The 20,866-nt window shown below is 47.3% G+C and overlaps 1 protein-coding gene across 1 annotated transcript in view; it reads right to left on the reverse strand.

The window, feature by feature from the left end:
* Positions 1–6,791: 6,791 nt before the first annotated feature.
* Positions 6,792–20,866, reverse strand: part of LOC125724935 (CXADR-like membrane protein) — a 41,602-nt gene continuing 27,527 nt past the window's right edge. The window contains exons 3-8 of the mRNA XM_049001417.1: positions 15,659–15,816; positions 13,851–14,049; positions 12,401–12,568; positions 11,748–11,870; positions 11,207–11,348; positions 6,792–10,656 (exon numbers count right to left, since the gene is read on the reverse strand). Coding sequence (XP_048857374.1) covers positions 10,317–10,656; positions 11,207–11,348; positions 11,748–11,870; positions 12,401–12,568; positions 13,851–14,049; positions 15,659–15,816 — 1,130 coding nt within the window. The 3' untranslated portion in view covers positions 6,792–10,316. The remainder of the gene's footprint in view (positions 10,657–11,206; positions 11,349–11,747; positions 11,871–12,400; positions 12,569–13,850; positions 14,050–15,658; positions 15,817–20,866) is intronic.

The following is a 20,866-nucleotide window of genomic DNA, read 5'->3' on the forward strand; positions in this document are numbered from 1 at the left end:
AGCAAATATCCAACTGTAATTTAAATTAGTTTTGCGGCAACTAGCCGGGTCATCACCCCTTATTAATGTGTTTTAGAAACAGGTTAACTGTAAATTGCTGTCTGTTGCACTGCATTCTGGGAGATGTGATAGGGACCAGCAACTTGTGTGAATACTAATGTGAAGGAAAGCGCGGCTGACTTCATGCTAATGTGGTTTCTCTAACAAATCACAATGTCACATTTTAAAAACGTTTTTAAAAACACTCCAGTGATGCTTTTCAACATTGTTTATGCTTTGGTGTTTGTTTAACTAAACCTTTTTTAAATGCGAATCCAACTATTGTTGTGATAATGTTTCTTTTATCTTTTGCTAGTCTACATAAATAGTAACTGTACAAACTTCACAAGGGTCTTTGCAAAAAATAAACGCATTAATTAATATCCTGTGACTTCGGGTTAGTTTGATTTTTGTTAATAAATGGAATGTCAGAATAATTCCGTAAAAGGACCTTAGTAGTTACGGCTCTGCTCGTTCATAATTACAGTGCTGGTGTAGAGTCCCATCCTTTGCCAAGTGCTGCTCCTAGTCTGTTCTGCATGCGTTTCCTAGGTGATGTTAGAATGAAATAGGGTGGGGGGGGGGGATCTGATTGCCCCCATCCTGCCAAGTGAGCTACATCACGCCCCCCCCCCCCCCCCCCCCCCGAAAGTCTAAAAGCCCGGCCCTCTGAATTACCACTGGGCATCAATACCCACGGGGGTGTCTGCCAGTTGACAAAGCCCCTCCATCAGCAGACTTTTCCTGAAATACCCCAACCCCCCCCCCCCCCCATCCTGAAATTAACACTTAAGAAACAAAATTAAATCAGAGAGGCTGGCATCCTTTCTGTGCCGAAGACGGGAGCGGACAAACTTAGTCATATCCATGAATCCGTCTTCCACCTGCTAGTCCCGGTCAGGGTCGCATAGGACCAACTTACATCAATTTCATAAATTAGAGTAGAGGGTTACGTTTCCAAAATGGCTTTTTACTGAAAGCTCCATCCATGAAGGTCCACTCGGGCCAAATGAATGAAGAAAAAAAAACTGTAAATCTTCCGATTGTCAGGAAACTGTATCGGAAGGTCGGCTGATACGGCGATGGAACAAAGTGTAAAATCACCCAGCAAAACGCTGTATGAATAAACGATGCTCTTTGCTGCACGTTTTATTGTGCACAGTGTAAGATGCCGAGATACCTGCCCTTCACATCGTCCCCATCAGATCACCTGACCCAGGACACCTCCTCAAAGTCAATCTGATCCTCCTGCCTGACCCGTGCTCCCAGATTACCACTGTACACATTTATTGGGTTTCATGGTTCTGGTTGGGGGGGAGGGGGTCATTAGGTATTAATTACTTCTAAAAAAAAGACTTTGTTTATATTTTGACTGACTTCTCCGGTGTTTATCAGTTTTTTTAAGATATCACACATTTAATTTTTAATAATTATCAAAGACATAGTCTCTCCATAAGTAAGAGACGTAAACACAGAACCCCTATTAGCTAAGACAGCTGAACTTAAAGACAGTCTGGTGATAAAGGGGCCTGAATGTTGCCACAACAAACATGCCCTTGGGTAGGTGGGTGAGGGAGGGGGTGAAACAAGACTCACGTTTGGTGGGGGAGCGGGGGGGTTGCTGGCCTGTGGGCACAGCAGTTGGTGACAGAAGGGTCTGCCAACCAGTACCAGTGGCGAGGTCGAGGCAGTCATTGTCAAGGACGTGTCTGTGTGTGTGTGTGTGTGTGTGGGGGGGGGGTAACCCATTTCGTTCCAAGTGCTTTGCTTCATAAGGTGCCCTTCAAACCCCCAGCCCATCCAAAACACCATCCAAATAACCCTCTACACACACACACACACACACACACGCACAAACAAAAGATTCTCTATCTCTCACTGTCACACACACAAATATGTAAAACCAGTCTCTCTCTCTCTCTCTCTCACACACACACACACACACACACACAGGGCTGCTAGAAACCCGGTTATTCCCTCAAACAACCAGCCATCCACATACAGGAATAATGTTATCTCCCTACACGCTTCTACACCCTCCTTTGACATCCTCCCAGCTCTGCCCCATGCTGGTATCAGTCACCAGAACCGATCAATGGACCGAGCACCAGGGGTGCAGTCCACCTCCCGCCACTCACCATGGCTGCTGTCCTGCTACCCACACCATTGAGATTCATGACAATCCGGCTACATTAACTCCATAAAAACCACAGGGTTGCCTCGGCTGAAGCGCGACCGGCACACCCTATGGAATGTGACACCGGCAACCGGACCACCGAAGCGCTGAAACCGGCCGGCGCAACTGATGGCGTGATCGGTGAAGCGGAGCGGCGCTGACCCGACTGCGTTCACGGGAAGGCGGCTTTTACTCCGTCTAATCCTGGCGCACGAGCTGGCTGGAGATTCAAATGGGCCACAGTGCCAAGAATAGGGACGGTTCTCCTGGACCGCTGGAAACCTGCAGTGCCTGGAACAAAGCCCCGATCGGCGGAGAGCCCCTATCGGTGGAGTCCTGACACACGGCGTGAGCCGCGGCCACCGAAAACCCCACATAATGTCCGGTCACACTTCACTAAACCTCTGAGTCACTGTGCAGAAATACCCAAGCACCTATCCAGAGAAGTACTGCATTAAAACATGGACGCTTTATACACACGTACACATCTCTAGGGAATTAGGGTCCTTGTTGTGTGGTGATGCTCCAGAAATCCAATTCCCTCCACGTCTGCCACACACAAAAAGAGAGAGTCATCGTATTTACTGTAATCACATTTAAAATGCATGTACATTACCGGCCCATTCCACGTTTTCGGTGGTGGAGGCTGTAACACATTAACCTCTACCCCCCCCCCCCCCACGTCGTATGTTAATAGTAGGGCCTATAAAAACATTCACATGGCCTGACAGTAAGCTTTTAGAATAAATGCTATTCTTTTCCTGCAAAGCAGACAGTACCGTCTTGGATTTCAGACTTTAATGTATTTGTTAGTCTTGAAAGTGCAGAGGCGGTACTTGCATCTGCCGCTGGGTTTTTTTTCATCCACATTAGATCATTTGTAAAGTTCTAAAATGCTTGCTTTCTTAGATTTATTTTTTGTTTTGCAATCACGTCGTGAAACTTGGATGACAGACAGGCATGTCTGCGTTGCTCATAACCCGGAGAAGAGCGGGCGGATATTGATGGAGAGAGATCCTGACGGCCAACCTCACCATACAAATCATGCTTCGTCGTCGATTTTTAAAAATGAATTTACATTTTTAAAGCGTGTGCGATCAGACCATTCAATCAAGCAATAAAACACGCATTTTCCCAAAAGCGGTGCCATGCTGGCGTTGTTTGTTGATCATACAATTAATTTAAATCAAACGAAGGCAAAATTATTCACGCAACAAAGCGAAAAATGTGGCCTGGACAACTGGCGGGTGTCTTGGTGATTGTTTATCGGTCCAGACCTCACCTGATTAATAACCTTGTCTGATCGCTAGACCTCAGTCGGAAAGATTAATCAGTCACAGTGCTGATTCGCAACAGAGGGAAGTTACCGGGAAATAAACTCTGCCAGCCTGCAAAATGTCACACGATCAAAGTTATTTTTCTGCTCCCTAAGCAACTAGTCGTGTTCGTTTCAATGCACCAGTGAGGATGGTAATTAACTTTAATATAAGCAGTGGTTGTACACATTATTATTAACGGGTGACGATAGGTATCATTCGCCAATTAGGAATCAGGCACCGTGATTCTAGCCAAGGAGCGATTACAGCTCACAGACACAAATCCCTGCGGCTTTTTCTGCGTCGGGCTGCGAGACCCAAGAAGACGGTCCCGGGATTCACTTTAATAATCATCCCTTTTGCGCAATAACCCTGGCAATGAAAAGTTACCGGCTAAAAGTCTTAAGGCTAGACCCTTTATATACATTTAAATAACAAATTTCCCACTTTAATGCACCGGTTGTTTTGTGTTTTATTTATTACCACTGAAGACTGCGTAGAGATATGCGTTTACTACAGTGGTTAAATGTTCACAACGAACGGGAAGGACAAACGGGAACAAACGTACGTCCACGGAACAATCAGCGAGTGACTCCCTACTTACCCGATCTGACATTTACGCACATTGTTGCGGACACCGCTGTCAAAGGCGGTAGTATTGTGTCAACATTTCCAATGCCGATGCGCCTACAGGCCGTCCCGGATTCATCATATCGGAAATACCAAGAAATTCCTAACTGTACCACATATAGCAGGTGGCGTGTTTCAGTCGCTCGTATTCCTAAATATTTGAAAATAGTCACCTGCCGAGAGAATAGTGCAATCGCAGGGGCAGTGTTTACGATCAGTATCGCCTCTTCAACCTTGGATGCGTGCAAATGTCATTGAACGTAAGTGTATGAAGCGGCGCAGATCCCTTACCGGTGATGTCTGCTCATGCTTGCCGGGGAAGAGGGCTTGCTTCGCGGCTGCCCCGGCTGCAAAGGCCGCTGAGCGATGCTTTGGAGTGAACTGTCGTCCGTCGCCTCCTCCAGCTTCACTTGTGGGATGATGTGTCCCGGGTTCGCGAAAGCCATTTTCCCCCTCCACGTGTGTAACTAATAAAACGTTGGGGGGTGTGCTGCGGGGCAAACTTTGAGGCGTCTTAACGATCGCGGACAGAGTTACCCCGTTCGAGCGGACGGGATGCCTCCGAAACGAGGTATTATCTCCCTTTGCGCCCCCACCGCCCGCTGTAGGCTATGCAGCTGATGCCGGGTCCTTCCGCTGGAGTAACAGGGATGCAGGGATGGGTTATCGGAGTCCTGCAGTGCACGGCGGCGGAAGGTGGAGGGAGGCTGCCGGAGGGCGGGGATGGAGTGTTTAGAGATGGGTGGTGCTCCTAGACCTGTTTCCAGTTCTAGAGAACGGGCCTGCGTTTCTCCAGGATACCGTGTTTTCAGAAATGACTGCCGTCTCAGCCACAGTTAGGAAATTGTCTTCTATGGAAAAGTGGACACGCATGAGTCTCTAACTGTGTGCAGAAAATTTCTCAAACAACTTGATTAATGTAAGACCAAGAAAAGGTGAGGAATTATCTGTTTATAGTTAAGCAAGCGTGCTGGACGTGTTGGATAAAGCAAGCAAGTTTTTTATTTATTTTATTTTTAAAGTACGCTTTAAAAGAGCATCAGCGGTGGATTTCAGGATAGCCGAGACGTGGTCGTTAGGTTTGCCTGACACGCTGCTCTGGCCTACCTTTACCTTTTATTTCCCACAGTTTTCATCCGCAAATGTGCGCTATTAATTACTTAGCCAGGTCGTAAAGCAACAGCGCTGTCAACAGTTGCAGTGTAATCAATTTGCTCTCCTCCGGATGCGACCCGACAAGCTCCAACTAAACATTATCTTAGTGGGGGAATATTAATTTCATCACGGGCCAATTTGGCTGCGTACCTCTGGGAAATGCATCTGTTAGCATTTTTCCTGGAACAGACTAAACAGTGTAATTCACTGTTGTGTGTCTTAAGCAGTAATATAATTATTACATCATGTACATTAGGCCTACATAATTAGGCGTATATATGTATTCTTGCATTTCAAACATTCTGTTGGCATCAAGCAGAACAAGAGATATCTTGTCCTAATGAATATTTAATTCCTTAGTCATTAGATGCTGTGAATTGCACACTACAAATTCTGTAAAAAGAAAAATCGAATCGAAATTAACGCGAAACACATTCAATAGGCCTACTTTGTAAATTCTTGATTTGTAATTTTTGTAAGAGGTAGATTTGTGGCTTCCAGTTGTGGGTGAAGTTTCATTTTTAAATTGATTGTTCTTGACACGTATTTAATGACATCACGTCTGTCGTGTGATAAGGCAAAAGGCAGTAATTAATATAACGCGCCTATCTTTGTATATATGTAGGCCTATTCGTTTTTCTGAGTTTCTTAGAAGTCATGATGAAAATGTACCACTTGAGGGAGACATCACACCTCCGCCCATCCTGTCACTCAATCTCCCAGACCAGCGGTGTCAAACTCCAGTCCTGGAGGGGGGCGGAGCCCTGTGTAGCTTAGCTCGTTCCCAGTTCCACCACAAATTATTCAGGTCAAGGGCTGTGTGGTAATTAGCACAAGGAGGTGTAAGGATTTCAGAATCTGAGAATCAGGTGTGTCAAATGAAGGAAAAGCCAAAAATGTGCAGGGCTCCGGCCCCCCAGGATTGGAGTTTGACACCCCGGTCCCAGACAATAAACAGAGCACTTGGATAATCTGGATTTCTAAACAAGAATACCCACAAATAATAAAAATCAACTTACTGACGTTTAGCGTATAATACTATGGATTAATTAAGTCTAAAATAAAATGACATTATCGTATTCATTGTAGTCATGTGACGTTACTGCCTGTTTTTCCTCTCAAACGCTTCATTTTAATCGTTCACAGCTGGCTTTTTTTATTTTTTTTTTACCTCCTTTTACTTCTTGATTTTCTTAGTTCGGTAAAACATAATACATCTTATAGGAATAAAACACTTCGTAAACACATTAACGAGTAATTCCGCACCTTATCATTTAAACCAGAAGAAAACACATCAGTCTGATGTATTCGCACAATGAAAGGGACTTAGATGCTTACACGTTGAATATTTTATTACAAAGAAAAACAATGTTTAATATTTTACAAATGTACAGTTTCACCAGCGAATGGTATATTTACATAGTGTTTCCGGTCAAACCAGCACTGTAAAATGACCGTGAGAAGGTGAGAAAAGGAACAACCACTTATAACTTCCTACAATATTTATCCATAATTTGATATGTTATGCCGACCCGCAAATGAGCACATAGGCCTAATATAACGAGATAGAAAAAATCTCCAGTGAAATGGCTGAGATGACGTTTGTTTTCCGTCTGCGGGCGCTGCATTTGGTGCATCTCAATCGGTGAGCGTATACAGGGCAGGTCATGGAGAAAATGCCTCCATTCTGCGAGTCCATTGGAGAGAGGTTCATCTCAAACATTCTCCTTAATGTGGTTCTTGTATAATAATTAGATAAGGCCCGTCAGGCACGCCATAAAACACAAGGGCACGTCCCTTTCGTAGGAAGAAGGGCGCCAGCAGAGCGTAGCGTTTGCTCTACGTGTTATTTCATAGACACAACCCCTTGACTAGGAAAATGGACATTATAATGTTTTTGTGAACCAAGGTTCGCTCTGTTCACTGAATCGAACCTTGTGATATTGCTTAGATCGTCACGCTTGCGTTTAAGGTCCAAGTAGATTATAATTCCACATTCACTCATCTGCTTAATATGCATTGTAAACTGAAGAGCTTGTTTCAAACGCTCGTGGAAATACAAGATGTCCCTCTTCCACGATCCCTTCGATTTTCCTGCTGTAATGGTTTAACATCCCCGCTGGGAGAAAGTGAGGGGTCTCCAGAGCAGCTGAGATGCTTTATTTCGGGTCCTTAAGCCTTTTACACCGTCAGTCGACCTGACCTCTCTTGATAAGCGATCCGTGTTTTCACTTTAGGGCGCGAGCAAAAAAATAAAATATTTCTGTTTTATGCCGTGGCATTCAAAAGTTCCACTATCACGAAAGAGGAACCGTTGAAAAAGAGGAGAAGAGCGGTTGCAGCCTTGATTTTTTTTAAGGTTGTCGTCTGGGCATTTGACGGCGCTCCCACCCCCCTGGACAGGGATGCAACATACGTGCTCATCTTAACGGCACTCCATGAAAATCCGTTATTTCGCATGACAAGCAGTAATAACACATTGGAAAAATTAAAATAAAATCCACAGTCACAGTTTCTTTAACCTGGCTGCATAAAATAAGAATACATTTTCTGTGAGTTACACATGCAAACGAAGCACATATATGAACAAGCGAGATGCTGATAAATTCATGTTTCTCAATTTAGACTGGAATAGCTATTCAGGTTAAGCAAGTTGTTGGGGGGACAAAGAGCTGGTCCCATACCGGCACCTGAACCGGCAACATCCCTAACCGCCGCACCGTCCTCTGCCTTTGCGCTTTGCTCTGGTGAAAATTTCCGAAAAACACCCGACCGATATTTCAACTTCCATTTTCACTGTTTTTCTATTTGGTTCTGTTAATATTCTGTACAGTCAGTTGGCTATTTACATATGCCGTAAGGATTAACAAGTAACCCCATATGCAAGAAATTGGTTTCAAAGGCACACAGAACAGGCCTTCAGTCCAGCTTATTTCTTACACCACACTGTCAGAAAGGTTAATTTATTTATAGAATTAAAATTACATTGAGATATTTTCCAAAAGCTGGAAACAGCGCACTGAGAATAGGGTTGTTGTAAGCCTGAACTCTCAGAGTGCTCATTATTGAGCTTTGTCCAGCACAGCGCCACCCAATGGCCATGTGTGGTATCATCGCTGTCCATTTGGTGGTAAGAAACAGCGCGTTTGCCATAGGCGATGCATCCCCGCAGGAAATCCCAGCGGTAATAAGGCAGACATCCTGGTGGCCCTTAGGGTCTTTTTAGCCTGGTGTGCCATGGCGCCACCTAGTGTCCAGAAGTTTAGGTACAGCCAGCTGGAGCTGCTGGTACTGTATGCAGGTATGTAGAGGTTGTGGGTTTGAATCCCAGGGTGCACCCATAAATCATTACCATTTCCTCCACTTTAAGTTGCGTTGGATCACAGCACTAGATAAATCAGTTAATTGTAATTTAAAACTGGTGACCTCTTAGGTAAACTCACTGGCCATTTATGCTGGGGGGGGGGTGTTTTTGCTGGAGTGTCCAAGGTCAAGTGTCCAATCCAAGGGCGAGTAGAAGGCAGAGCGCCTCCTTGTGGATAAAACTGTCAGTTATGTGTGACTCTTTAATTGTTGGGAGCCACGATGTGTGAAATATTTTAGATATCTGATCCATTCAAATGCTCCAGGAATCACCACACCTGTCTCAGGAGTAACCTCATTGTTAAATGAGGAGTAAACACACTGTTAAATGAGAAAAGTGAGGAATAGCTTCACTGTTAAATGAGGAGTAACCAGACTGTTAAATGAGGAGTAATAACACTGTCAAATAAGAAGCATCCTCGCTGTCAAATGAGGAATAACCACACTATTAAATGAAGAGTAACCTCACTGTTAAATGAGGAGTAACCACACTGTTAAATGAGGAGTAGCCACACTGTTACATAAGGAGAAACCTCACTATCAAATGAGGAGTAACCACACTGTTAAATGAGAAGTAACCTCACTGTTATATGAGGACTAACCACATTGTCAAATGTGGAGTAACCTCACTGTTAAATGAGGAGTAACCTCACTGTTAAATGAGAAGTAACCTCACTGTCAAATGAGGAGTAACCTCATTGTTAAATGAGGAGTAGCCTCACTGTCAAATGAGGAGTAACCTCACTGTCGAATGAGGAGTAACCTCACTGTTAAATGAGGAGTAACCTCACTGTCGAATGAAGAGTAACCACACTGTCGAATGAGGAGTAACCTCACTGTTAAATGAGGAGTAACCTCACTGTTGAATGAGGAGTAACCTCACTGTAAAATGAGGAGTAACCTCACTGTCGAATGAGGAGTAACCACACTGTCGAATGAGGAGTAATCTCACTGTTAAATGAGGAGTAACCTCACTGTTGAATGAGGAGTAACCTCACTGTTAAATGAGGAGTAACCTCACTGTCGAATGAGGAGTAACCTCACTGTTAAATGAGGAGTAACCTCACAGGAATGCCCCTTAGCTAGTGGACTTTGCACATGAGTACTGGGAGCTCTTGCTGTTGGTGATAAATCTTAGGCTCAGACTTCTTAGCAAGCTTTTTGGAGCTGAAATGTCTGCATAGCGTCTGACCCCTAACCCGGGCACGCCCAAGGGGGCTCTCTACATGGGACACATGCTGAAGGGTGAAGGACAAGCCCTCTGATGCAATGCGGGCCTTTTGACCACTGACCCTGTCTCTGTAACGGCAAATCACCTCTCCAGTCAGCAACAAGCTCTGCGTGTTTCAAAATGAAATAAACTCCAATTATCTGCTTCTCTCTCTTTGCACCCATATCTGTAGATAAATACAAATAAAAACAGAAAAATGTCTACCCTTGGGCTTAATATTTTTTCAATCTGGAGGGACAGGAACTTTAGGTCTCTTTTGTTAATATGCATTAATTTAAACGCTGTTTGATTATTAATTCCTTTAAGTTATATCAATTACGATATCTGCAGCTGGATGCTGCTTATGTGAAAGTCTGCTACTTCCTGTCTGCATGTTTCCTGCACGCTGCCACTGGGGGGAGCCCTTCTACACAGTCTGAAAGGCCTTGGTTTGGGCAGGGATCATGACGGGGGTGGCGCCCATGCGAACCAGGTTCCCGGGACTGAGCCGGGGATTGCCCAGCTCGGAGGCCCTGGGAGGGGTGCGTGAGTAGGCTGGTGGGGAGGGGGGCAGCCCGGCGGTCGTCCGGCCGTTTTCCCGCAGCGCGGCCACCACGGGGAGGCAGGGCCGCTGGGGGGGCATGTGCGGCCCGCTGCTGGGCACCATGGACTGCGTGGAGGAGGTCCCGGAGCGGGAGCTGCCAGAGCGCGACGAGGGCAGCGAGTGCGGCTTCACCAGCTTCGCCTTGGGGGCCTCGGCGTCCTCCCTGAGCGGGACACAGAGCGCAGCCGTGGGGCACATGCAGCAGCCGTGTGCTGTCACACACGTGCCCTTACACGGCCGCGTGCTGTTACATGTGTTCCCTCACGCGGCCGCGTGCTGTTACACGCCTGCCCTTGCACAGCCATGTGCTGTTACACGCGTGCTGTTACACGCGTGCCCTCACAGCCCCTTGCTATTACACATGTGCTCTCACACAGATGGAAACCCTAACGTGTGTCCTGCTGCACACATACATGTACACGCGCACGGCTCACAGATTCATGTCACGTTTCCTCAGCATGTCAGAGGCGACGCAGTCAGTCCCCAGTGAGCTTGTTTTTTGCAGTGTGCCCAGTGTTACTCGATAAACAGTGTCACAGGCTGAAATGCCTGGCCTGCCACTTGCCTGACTGAGGCAACTCCTGCATGCATAATGAATGACTCTCATGCAGCTGTATACAGTCACAGATATACAAATGAAAACCAGACTGACACCGTGTTAAGTGGGATCCAGCCGCTTTTGCTCCCCCACCCCACTAGGGGGCAGCACCTACCTAATCTCATTGGGGGTCTCATCCTCCTCGTATTTCTTCTTCTCCTTCTTGCGGAAGACCAGCCAAATGATGAGGATGATGAGAAGGACCCCAAAGGACACGCCCACCACGGCACCCGCGACCACACCCACGCCACGCACATCTGGGATTGGGGGGGGGCACATATAACAATAGCACACACTCGTGCGTGCACACACACACACACACACACAGGCATTTAAATTCCTAAATGACACGTGTATACATGCTGTAAACCTGTCTTTGTAAAAATACCTATATTTATAACATTTGCCTTAATCTGATCTGCGCTTAAAGACGTTTTGAGTTTAATCGTTTAATCTGTACAGCAACGGCGAATCATTAGCAAACTCTTATGTCTGCACTTTACAAGATGAGGGTTTGAGCAAAACAAGAGGCATAAAGTGTGTGTGTGTGTGTGTGTGTGTGTGTGTGTACGGGCGCGTGCGCGCATGCTTGACCGCGTTTGTTCTTGGGATGGGTGCACGCGCTGCACAGACGGGCCTGGCGGTGGCGCTCTCACAGTGCATCTTGACCTCGATGAGGCAGTTCTCTTCGCCCACGTCGTTGCTGGCGGTGCAGCGGTACATGCCCGTGCTGTCCTGCGTCAGGTTCCTCAGCGTGATGATCTCCGGGTTCTTCAGATCTGCCCATGAAGGGATAGGGAAGTGGAATCCCCCCACAGCAGGAACAAGTCCCCTAGCGGCTCACAGGACACCTGCCGCACCATTAGACCCAGATCGACCATCACGGCTCGGGGGCATCGGAGCCAGCAGGATTAATCGATGGGCGATGCTTAGATTAGATTTTCAGAAGGATTGTAAAGTGGCGGAGCTCGTGATGTGACTAAGAATGAGGGATGGAATGTAGCAAGCACAACCAGAAGGTCACACTGAGAGTGGAGAGATGCCCTCCTGAGAGGCGGGACTTCCTGCATCATCCAAGTCAATCATCAGATTTTTCATTGGTCAAATTAAACGCCTGAAAAGGCACAATCTCCCCAGCAAGCTTCCAATCTCTCTGACGTTAGATTGTACTTCCACCTCATTTTTGTTACTTGGGCATTTGAATCCCACCTTTGCCACGTGTGTGTAGAGCTTATGTGTCTCTTTCAAAACAAGTGTGTATGTGTGCCCTGAGGCAGGCTCGCGTAGATGGGCGGCCGGAGCAGATTACCCATGAGTGCCAGTGGGGGCAGCCTGCCCACGTTCTTGCCCTTGTCCAGCAGCCGATCCCATCTGTAACGGATGGGTTCAGAGCCATCAGCGGAGCGGCAGCTCAGCCTCACGTCGCTGCCCTGCAGGAGACGCCCCTCCATCCAGCAGCGAGGCTTGGATGGCTTTACTGTGGGAGAGAGAGAGAGGAGCCGCTGTCTAGTTGGCAGGCTAGTGAGGGCTAACCGAGCCAATTAGCATTACGCTGTTTAGCCGGAAAGCTAGTAAATGCTAACCGAGCTGATTAGCATAACGCTATTTAGCTGGTTGGCTAAAGAGGGCTAACTAAGCTGAATAACATTACACTGTTTAGCTGGTGGGGTATAGCATTGCCCTGTCTCGCTGGAAAACTAGTGATTGCTAAGCAAGCTAATTAGCATTACACTATTTAGAGTGTGGGCTAATGAAGGTTAACCAAGCTAATTAGCGTTACATTGTGTAGCTGGAAGCCTAATGAGCGCTAATCAAGCTAATTAGCTTTACACTATTATTTTGGTGGGCTAAGGAGGACTAACCATGATGATTAGCATTATACTGTTTAGCAGGCAGGGTAATGAAGAAGATGCTATTGGGGTTTGTATTTTAAACTTTACGTAGATAAAGACAGGTCAAACTGCTACTGTAATTCTGAGCCCAACTACACAGCCAAGGCCCACGAAATGATTCCATCGCTGACCTTTTTGGTCACCACCTGAACAGGAACCGCTGACACATCATCATCACATTGCATCATCCCCAAAGTGATGGCACACTGTTCGGGCAGGCGTCGCCCCCCCCCACACACACACTCCGGATTGTTGCAGGCCGGCTCTGCAGGGGATGCGATGGAGGCCTGCAGTGAAGCGGGGGCTCTTTAATCTGCCGGCACTGTCACAGTGGCTGCCCCTGGATCCCTGCCAGTACCTTATCGTTATGCCAAACAAGGCAAATTCAACACCCCCAATCGAAGGTGTCACCTGTTTGAAATAATATATGCGTGGATTTGTTGAGATATCTTTATAGCAGGGAGGCTTGGGGGGGGGGGGGTGGCGGGGGGTTAGAGCAGCAGATGCTCACTCTAGCTTCAGACGAACAATTTGGGCCCGACTCTCCATCATTCAAAACGGGAATCTTAAAGTCGTCGGATTTTCTCCTCATACTTATTCACTTTTCGGCTTGAAGTGCGACATATCAGACGAAAAATCATTTCTGATTTTTATATTATCGATAAACGTGATTAAGTAATCACACCGATCTGGACCTGTACTAGCAAAATGACGAATCAGAACACCGACATCGGTGAGATAACCGTGTCGTTTAGTCAAAGGCATCTTCAAAGATAACCGCTCCCGGATGAAGATTGAGTGACTCCTCTGCCTTACTGGACTATAAGACAGAAATGAGGAAGGGTGCCTCCTGCTGGTGCGACTCACCCAGCACTAAGAGGGTGACTGTATTCCAGTGGTATTTCCCTCCACTCTTGACCTTGCAGAAGTACTCCCCTGAGTCGGTGAGGGCCAGGTCGCTGATCAGCAGGGAGGCATCCCCCTTCAGGTAGTCGCCGGCGAAGGAGAGGCGCCCCGGAGCCCCCTCCGGCATCTCGTACACCCTGCCCCCGAAGTAGGTGATCACCTGGTGACGACAGGTTAACAGCGCGGGTGAGAGAAGGTCCCTCCCTCGGACCCAGCCAGCCACACCGCCGATGCCCCCATGCAGATGGTCCGCGGGAGGGAACCCAACAGAAACACAGTGGGTTAGGCCTCTGTGGCCCTGAATGGGAACACAGCAGCTCACATTCCATGCCTGGCAAAACAGTCGCATTGGTGTTGGGCCCTAGAGCTCTAGGGGGTGCTAGATAAATGATGGCGCCCGTGCTCAGATCCCAGTCTTCATTCTCGCCTATGTATGTCTCAGCATAATGGGACTGGCGAAAAGTAACAAAAATCCTATGTACCCACATAGTTCATTTCATTATAATAATGACACTTTTTTGCTTCCCCATCTTGTTCTTCATGACGCACGGGCACATTTGTAGGCGAGAGCAAGCAGGGGAGGTTAAGGGCCTTGTCAAAGGGCCCACGGATGCGAATGTCTGGACGAGGCTGCTCTCGAACCGGCAACCTTCCGATCACAGGCGGAGGGACGTAGCCGGCTGAGCCACATGCTGTCCCCGTTTTAGCTCTGCTGAGTGTATTTTTCAGCATGAACATGCAGCCTGTCCTGTGTGTGCGTGTATATGTGTGTGTGTGTGTGTGTGTGACAGAGAGAGAGCAAGAGAGAGAAAAGGAAAGAGATAGAGAGAGAGATAGAGAGAGAGAGAGCACAGGTCATCTCCCCCAGATACATCAGGATGAAAGGATGACTTACACATTCCACGACAGTCCCCCGTATCCCTCCATCAAACTCTCAGATGTTTGCTTTTAATTAACAAACTCATGCTGCCAATTTAAAATAAAGCCGCTTATTGCACCGGAGGTATCAAAGCTGGATTTTCTTCTGTTTCATCTGCTCCCGTTCGTGTCTTTGCAGAAGGCCGTTGGCTCTTTAACCCACCGTTACGTTCTGCAGGGAGACGGAGTTCTCCTGCCCGATGACCGTTTAGTAACGCGCAACAGGAACAAAATAATAAAACAGATTAACGCGACCCTGAAGGCTGGGCGGTCCGCTACCTCCGCGAAGATGCGGCACACTGCTAAGAGTTCGCAATTAAAAGCTGCTTACGCACCCGCTGGGCCTCTGATAAATATGTTTTAGCGACCAGTTGCCCCCCCCTTCAAAAAAACCAACACTGGTGGTGGGAGGCATGGTAACAGATGGAGTCTTTTTCACAGGGTGGACCAGGACCATGCGCTGAGATTAAACCGAAAGCGTCTACCTGCAAAGGTGGAGTCATGTGTCGGTTCTCAATGCCAGCATCACTGCTGGGCGAAACCAATAATCCCTCAGAACATGATGGAAGACTCTAATGGAGCTACTATTACTGCATTGGGGTTATTACAATCTAGAGCCAATCAGAGGACCCCTCTCTGACTAAGGCCTCACAGAGCTGCTCCAGTCTGCTCTTAGTCAGTCAGTAGCAAATCAGTGTAATTTACTCCCGTAAATATCTCTGTGTCTAAGGAGGCCATCCTGAATCATGAAAAATAATCCATGGGCAAAGGTTTAAGGGAGAGTGCATGAGGCCCAGCATGGGGACAGAGAGGCGGTGACAGTAAAAGATCCCCCCCCCCACGCCCCTCACCACATTCTGCTTAGAGCTCGGCTTCTGCAGCAGCCACTCGATGTCCAGCATGTGGGCGTCAGCCTGCCAGAACTGGTGGTGGCAGGGCAGCGTGGCATTGTCCCCCACCACGCGCTTCATCTCCGTCTGGGCATGCGCTGCCAGCAGGCTGAGGAGGACTGGAGTGGGGAGGGGGGGGGGCGGAGAGAAAGAACGAGACTGATCAGAGGGGCCAGCATGAAAATAATCAGAGGGATCAGTATCTGTACAAACAAAAATGAGAGAGATCAGTAACTGAACAGTAACTGTGCAAATGGAATGTGAGAGATCAGCAACTGATCAGTAACTGCATAAATGGAATGTGAGAGATCAGTAACTATATAAATGTAATGTGAGAGATCACTAATCAGTAACTGTATAAATGGAATGAGCGAGATCAATAACTGAACAGTAACTGTACAAACAATGAGAGAGATCAGTAACTAAACAGTAACTGTGCTAACGGAATATGAGAGATCAGTAACTGTACACATAGAATCTGAGGGATCAGTAATTCTGTGAGTTCAGCCACTTTTTAGTCAGTAGCTCCAAACTCTAACCAATAGCACTTTGCAAACTGCAAGATCAAATAAGCAGAGCAGCAGCAGCACAAGCAGAAATTGCAACAGAAGCTATGAGGGTGGGATCAGCGGGCAGCCATTCGTGGATCTGGGCGTAGACGGGAAAATCTGATGGCATTCATCACGGGTGTCATGTGAGAGTGAGGTAATGCCGTATGCCTGTGCAGAAATACCCACCACTGCAATTATTATCATGGGAGAATATTAAACACTGACAAAACAGCACAATATATAAATAATAACCCTATTAATAACAAAAATGACAATAATAACACAACCACCACCAACAACAACCACAACAACAAGAATAAGATCTTCTGTTCTGCACTACACACTCCCACATTAGTACTGGGGGTTTGCTGATGGGGGGGGATACCATTTCTGAGCTGGGTAAATGGCTGCCAAACCGAGCCACCCTTATCTGGCAGATGGGTTAATGTAGCACTAGTACCGTTTCACACAAGCACAGACACACACCATCTACTTTTAGGTTTTTTCGGAGGTGCTTTGATTTGGTTTATTTACACAAATAAAAACATTATTCGGTGGAGAGAGCTAGGCCAAGTACTTCTGTCAAGTGCCCAGCAATAGCGGTCCCTCCTGGGATCTCGAATCAGTTATCAGTCATAAGCTACAATCCCATGTGTTTTGCCGCTACACCACCTGCTGGCTATTTTCACCTTTTTCTCCTGGCGTGTCACACATGTTCCTTTATTTCCACACAGCTATGATACTGCTCTCTTGTAACCACCCCCCCAAGGTCTAGCTGGTAGTCTCATTCAGAACAAACAACCCCCCCCCCCCATCCCGCACACGGCTTTGGGGGCTCTCCGCTTCATTAGATTTTTGGCTCACGCCGCCCAAATCGTTTATCTTTGGGCTTGGCTACGCTGGGTCCTGGGGGCCGCGCTGAGTCCGCCTGCCCAGCCATCCCTGCCACTTGCTCACGCCCCGCGCCCCACGCTCAGCCCTAAAACAGATGGACCGGCAGGTTGTTTGTGCGTGTTCGCTGGAATGGGGGAGTGAGGGGCTGTTTTGAGCATGAGACAGAATCCGCAAATCACTGCCCCCGGGTAGAAACTCCTTTTCACAGAAGCCTGTTAGGATAAGAGTAGCTTTCACTATCCATTAAATACATTTAGAGGCCTGTAGAAGACCTCAGCCTAGTACAGGGCATGAAGGGGGCATAGCCAAGAGGACGGAATGCTGGGTAGAGCTTCTGCAGCCACAATACCTCTGGTGCATGTAGATCATGAGCCAAAACCGCAATAGAAATGTTTCCTTCCTAGAGGATGGCAGTACATGAGAACCTAGCTAACAAATAGGACAAGAAACCACATCATCCTATCCTAGTTGAGGGTAGGTCTCGCCGTTGAGAAACACATTTAAAATTCTTCCAGCATGCGCAGCTTTGCAAATCCGCTGGTACCTTCTTGATCCGTCAGATGGTAAGAGTCTTACGGCATTGGGCAGAAAGAGATACTAAAGGGCTTTTGTGGACGTGCTGAGGCGTCAACATCACACTGTTGCATCGTCATCACTCTGATCACTAGGTCTGTTGCAGAAGATGAGGGAGGACAGTGATAGCTGGTAAGAAAAGAAGCCCGGAGGGTCGGCTGACACGAGCTCTGACTGGCGTATGAGCCGATTTCCTTGATGAAATCCCTAGAGGCACTTGCGCTCCGGCGACTCTCCTTCCCGAGATTTCCCGCAATCTTATTATGGGATGGCTAGCGGAATGAGCTGATCCAGCGCCCTTCCGATCGCCCGAGGTCAGGCCGAAGATCCCCGTTGGCATATCACTGTCTCCGACTTGCCCGTCACCAATGAAGCCACTGACCCGGAACTCCCAGGACAGCCTAAACACGACACTCAGAACTTTGAATTTCACTTGCTCACTTCCATGCTGTGCCCTTGAAGTGCACCACAGAGGGTGGATAAGCAAAGACAGGGATGAGGAGCACACTTTAAGGCGATCAGGTGACTTGGCCTTCCACCGGCTGTCACAGCAGGGAGTGCAGTTGCTGGAAATGCTCGTACAGTTGTCCATATGTGCATGTATGCGGGCAGGTCAAGGTGTTCCCTTGCCTCACACACCAGCTTTGACCTTTACTTGACACCTAACTCTGTCAGTTCATCCCCCGAGAGTGGATACACTGGCACGTAGACATGCTAAAATGGACCAGAACCCTAGAATATTCAAAAGCCTAAACTGAGAATACAACTCAGCATTTTACAAATCGCTCAACGGCGAAATATTGTTAGCAAGATTCTCGACTTGGAGACACATCAGACAAGCAGAAGGGCTGTACAGAGACGTGGGTGGGGAAGCTTATCACAGATCGGCATCTCCTGGCACTTTCATAGACCCTAAAGGCCTGAAGAAATAGAGGTTTTCCTGCATCTATGAAGCCCTCCCAGACACAGTTTCCACAGATGGATAATGGTTTGGCCTCCAGTGTTATTGACAGTACTGGCTGCCTTTTGCTTGCCCAGGCCCCCACAGTTTCATCACAGCTTCCTCAGGCCTGGTTATTCCTAGATATTGCATCAGCATCATGGTCCTATACTGAAAACATTCAAATCCCAGCCATATCTTATGCAGAAATCATATATAAAAAAAACAGCAGGTAACCACAACACAGTACCTTTTAACCACAATGGACTAACATTCAGCATATATCTAAATCTAAATAAGTCAAGCTTTACCATGCAAAAGATGCTAACCTATCAACCTCCAACGTACATACAGATCTATGTTTTGGAAGAAGTCCCCCATGCACAATGTTTGAATATCCCCTCTTTATCATCAACCACAAATAATGAGTATCCTCCTGAAGCTCCAGATGCATAGGTGAAAAACTACTATGGATGTCCCACCTCATCTGGAGTTCAGCCCCTGGCCCCTAGAAACCACAGTGCCTGCCATCATTTAGAGTGTACAGATCTCTCTGAAAGGCTCAAGCACAGAGCACCTGGAGTGCAGGATCTAATGTATTTCATTCACGCACTAATTGATCCAATTAAGTGATTAGGCTATGATCCAATTACTCTTTGGGTGTAAACAAAGAGCACAGCATCTCTGGCACTGCATGCACAGGCCTGTCTTTTCTGATCTTGACTCATCGACATCCTGGCCAGACAGTCCTCAGTTTCTGTCCTCTTTCACATCTACTGAAGGTCTAACAATCTCAACTTTCTATATTACAAAGAACCTGAGCTCCCCAGAGCTGACTGATCCTCACTGATCTGGCTGGAATGACCGGGATAAAGGCTAAGATTCTTCCTGTAGAACATCAAAAATATCTGCGTCTACCTCAGGGTCATCCCAGTGTAGATCATACTCCCCGACCTTGTCCTCGCCATGACCGCTACAACTAGTCACGGATAATTCATGGACGTCTTCATCAATCACGTTTCATGGAAAGCCCCCACCTTACACCTAATTTATCAAGCGAAAGTTACGAGCGATTTCTTCAACGGGGAGACGGAGGTGACCTTCGCTGATTCCCGCCCAGCGTCACCCATCGGGGGCTTGATGGTGAGCGAAATGGAACATTAGGTATGATTTAAAGCTCATCTTCATATCTGGATTCACCGAAGATGTGAGTTGACAAGGCAGCCGAGCTCCCTGCATCAACCTGAGAGAGACTGAATGATCGAACGTGTTGCTATTACAGTATTCTGCTAACGCGTCAGGTCCAGATCCTATTACCTTACATTAAAATCTGCAACGATTTTTCCCTGTGACATGACGCTGCTCTTTCTGACTGCAAGCTTCCCCAGATTTCCAGGACTGTAAAACCTCTCTTGCTCTTCAAGATGCAACTCCAGTGTCACCTCCTCCGGCTCCTCTTCAGCCCTGACCTCCTGGCTGCATCCTAATTGCAGGGAATCCGTGCTGAGCTCTTCAGCTTCTACGGATCGACCCGTATCTGTAGCTCTGGGCTTTCCGCTAAGCACTTTCGGGCTCCTTCGCAGCCGCACAGAATCCCGGGCTAATTTACAGCCTCAATTTATATCTTCTGGTGCGATATGTTTTTTACGCAGCACAATTATCGCAATACTGTGCAGCTCACAATTCCTGCTCTCGTTAATTATGTGCCGATGCTCTTTCTCCGTCGCTTAATGCAACAATTATCTGCTCCGACGTGTGTAAATCGTGGCTTCAACCTTCTTGCTCCGTCGCTTAATCGGGGCGTTTTATGCGAGTCTTACAGACCTGCAAATCCAGACCTAGGTTTTATTTCTACCAACCAGTTTAATACTCTGTGACTGTGACTCTTTATGCTGAACTGGTTGGTAGAAACAAAATCTTGGTCTGTATTTGTACTTTCTGGACCTGAAATGCTCAACACTGCTGCTAAGACTCCCATGAAATGCCCTGATTAGAGGCCTGGAAGAGCCTGGCTATCGTACAAAGGAAGGAGTTTCTCTTCCCATCAAGGTCCGTAAGCGGCTGGGAGCAAAGGCAGCGCCAGCTGCCGGCGCAGCTAAATCCAGGGATACGGAGCCAGGTGCAAAGAAGAAGTGTGTCTCGGTGTTTCTGTAAGTCCCTTCTATGTCGATTCCTGTCTAAATGGTGTCGTCACCGAACCACTCGACAAAG

Source organism: Brienomyrus brachyistius, unplaced genomic scaffold, assembly GCF_023856365.1.
Source record: "Brienomyrus brachyistius isolate T26 unplaced genomic scaffold, BBRACH_0.4 scaffold58, whole genome shotgun sequence".
NCBI lineage: Eukaryota > Metazoa > Chordata > Actinopteri > Osteoglossiformes > Mormyridae > Brienomyrus > Brienomyrus brachyistius.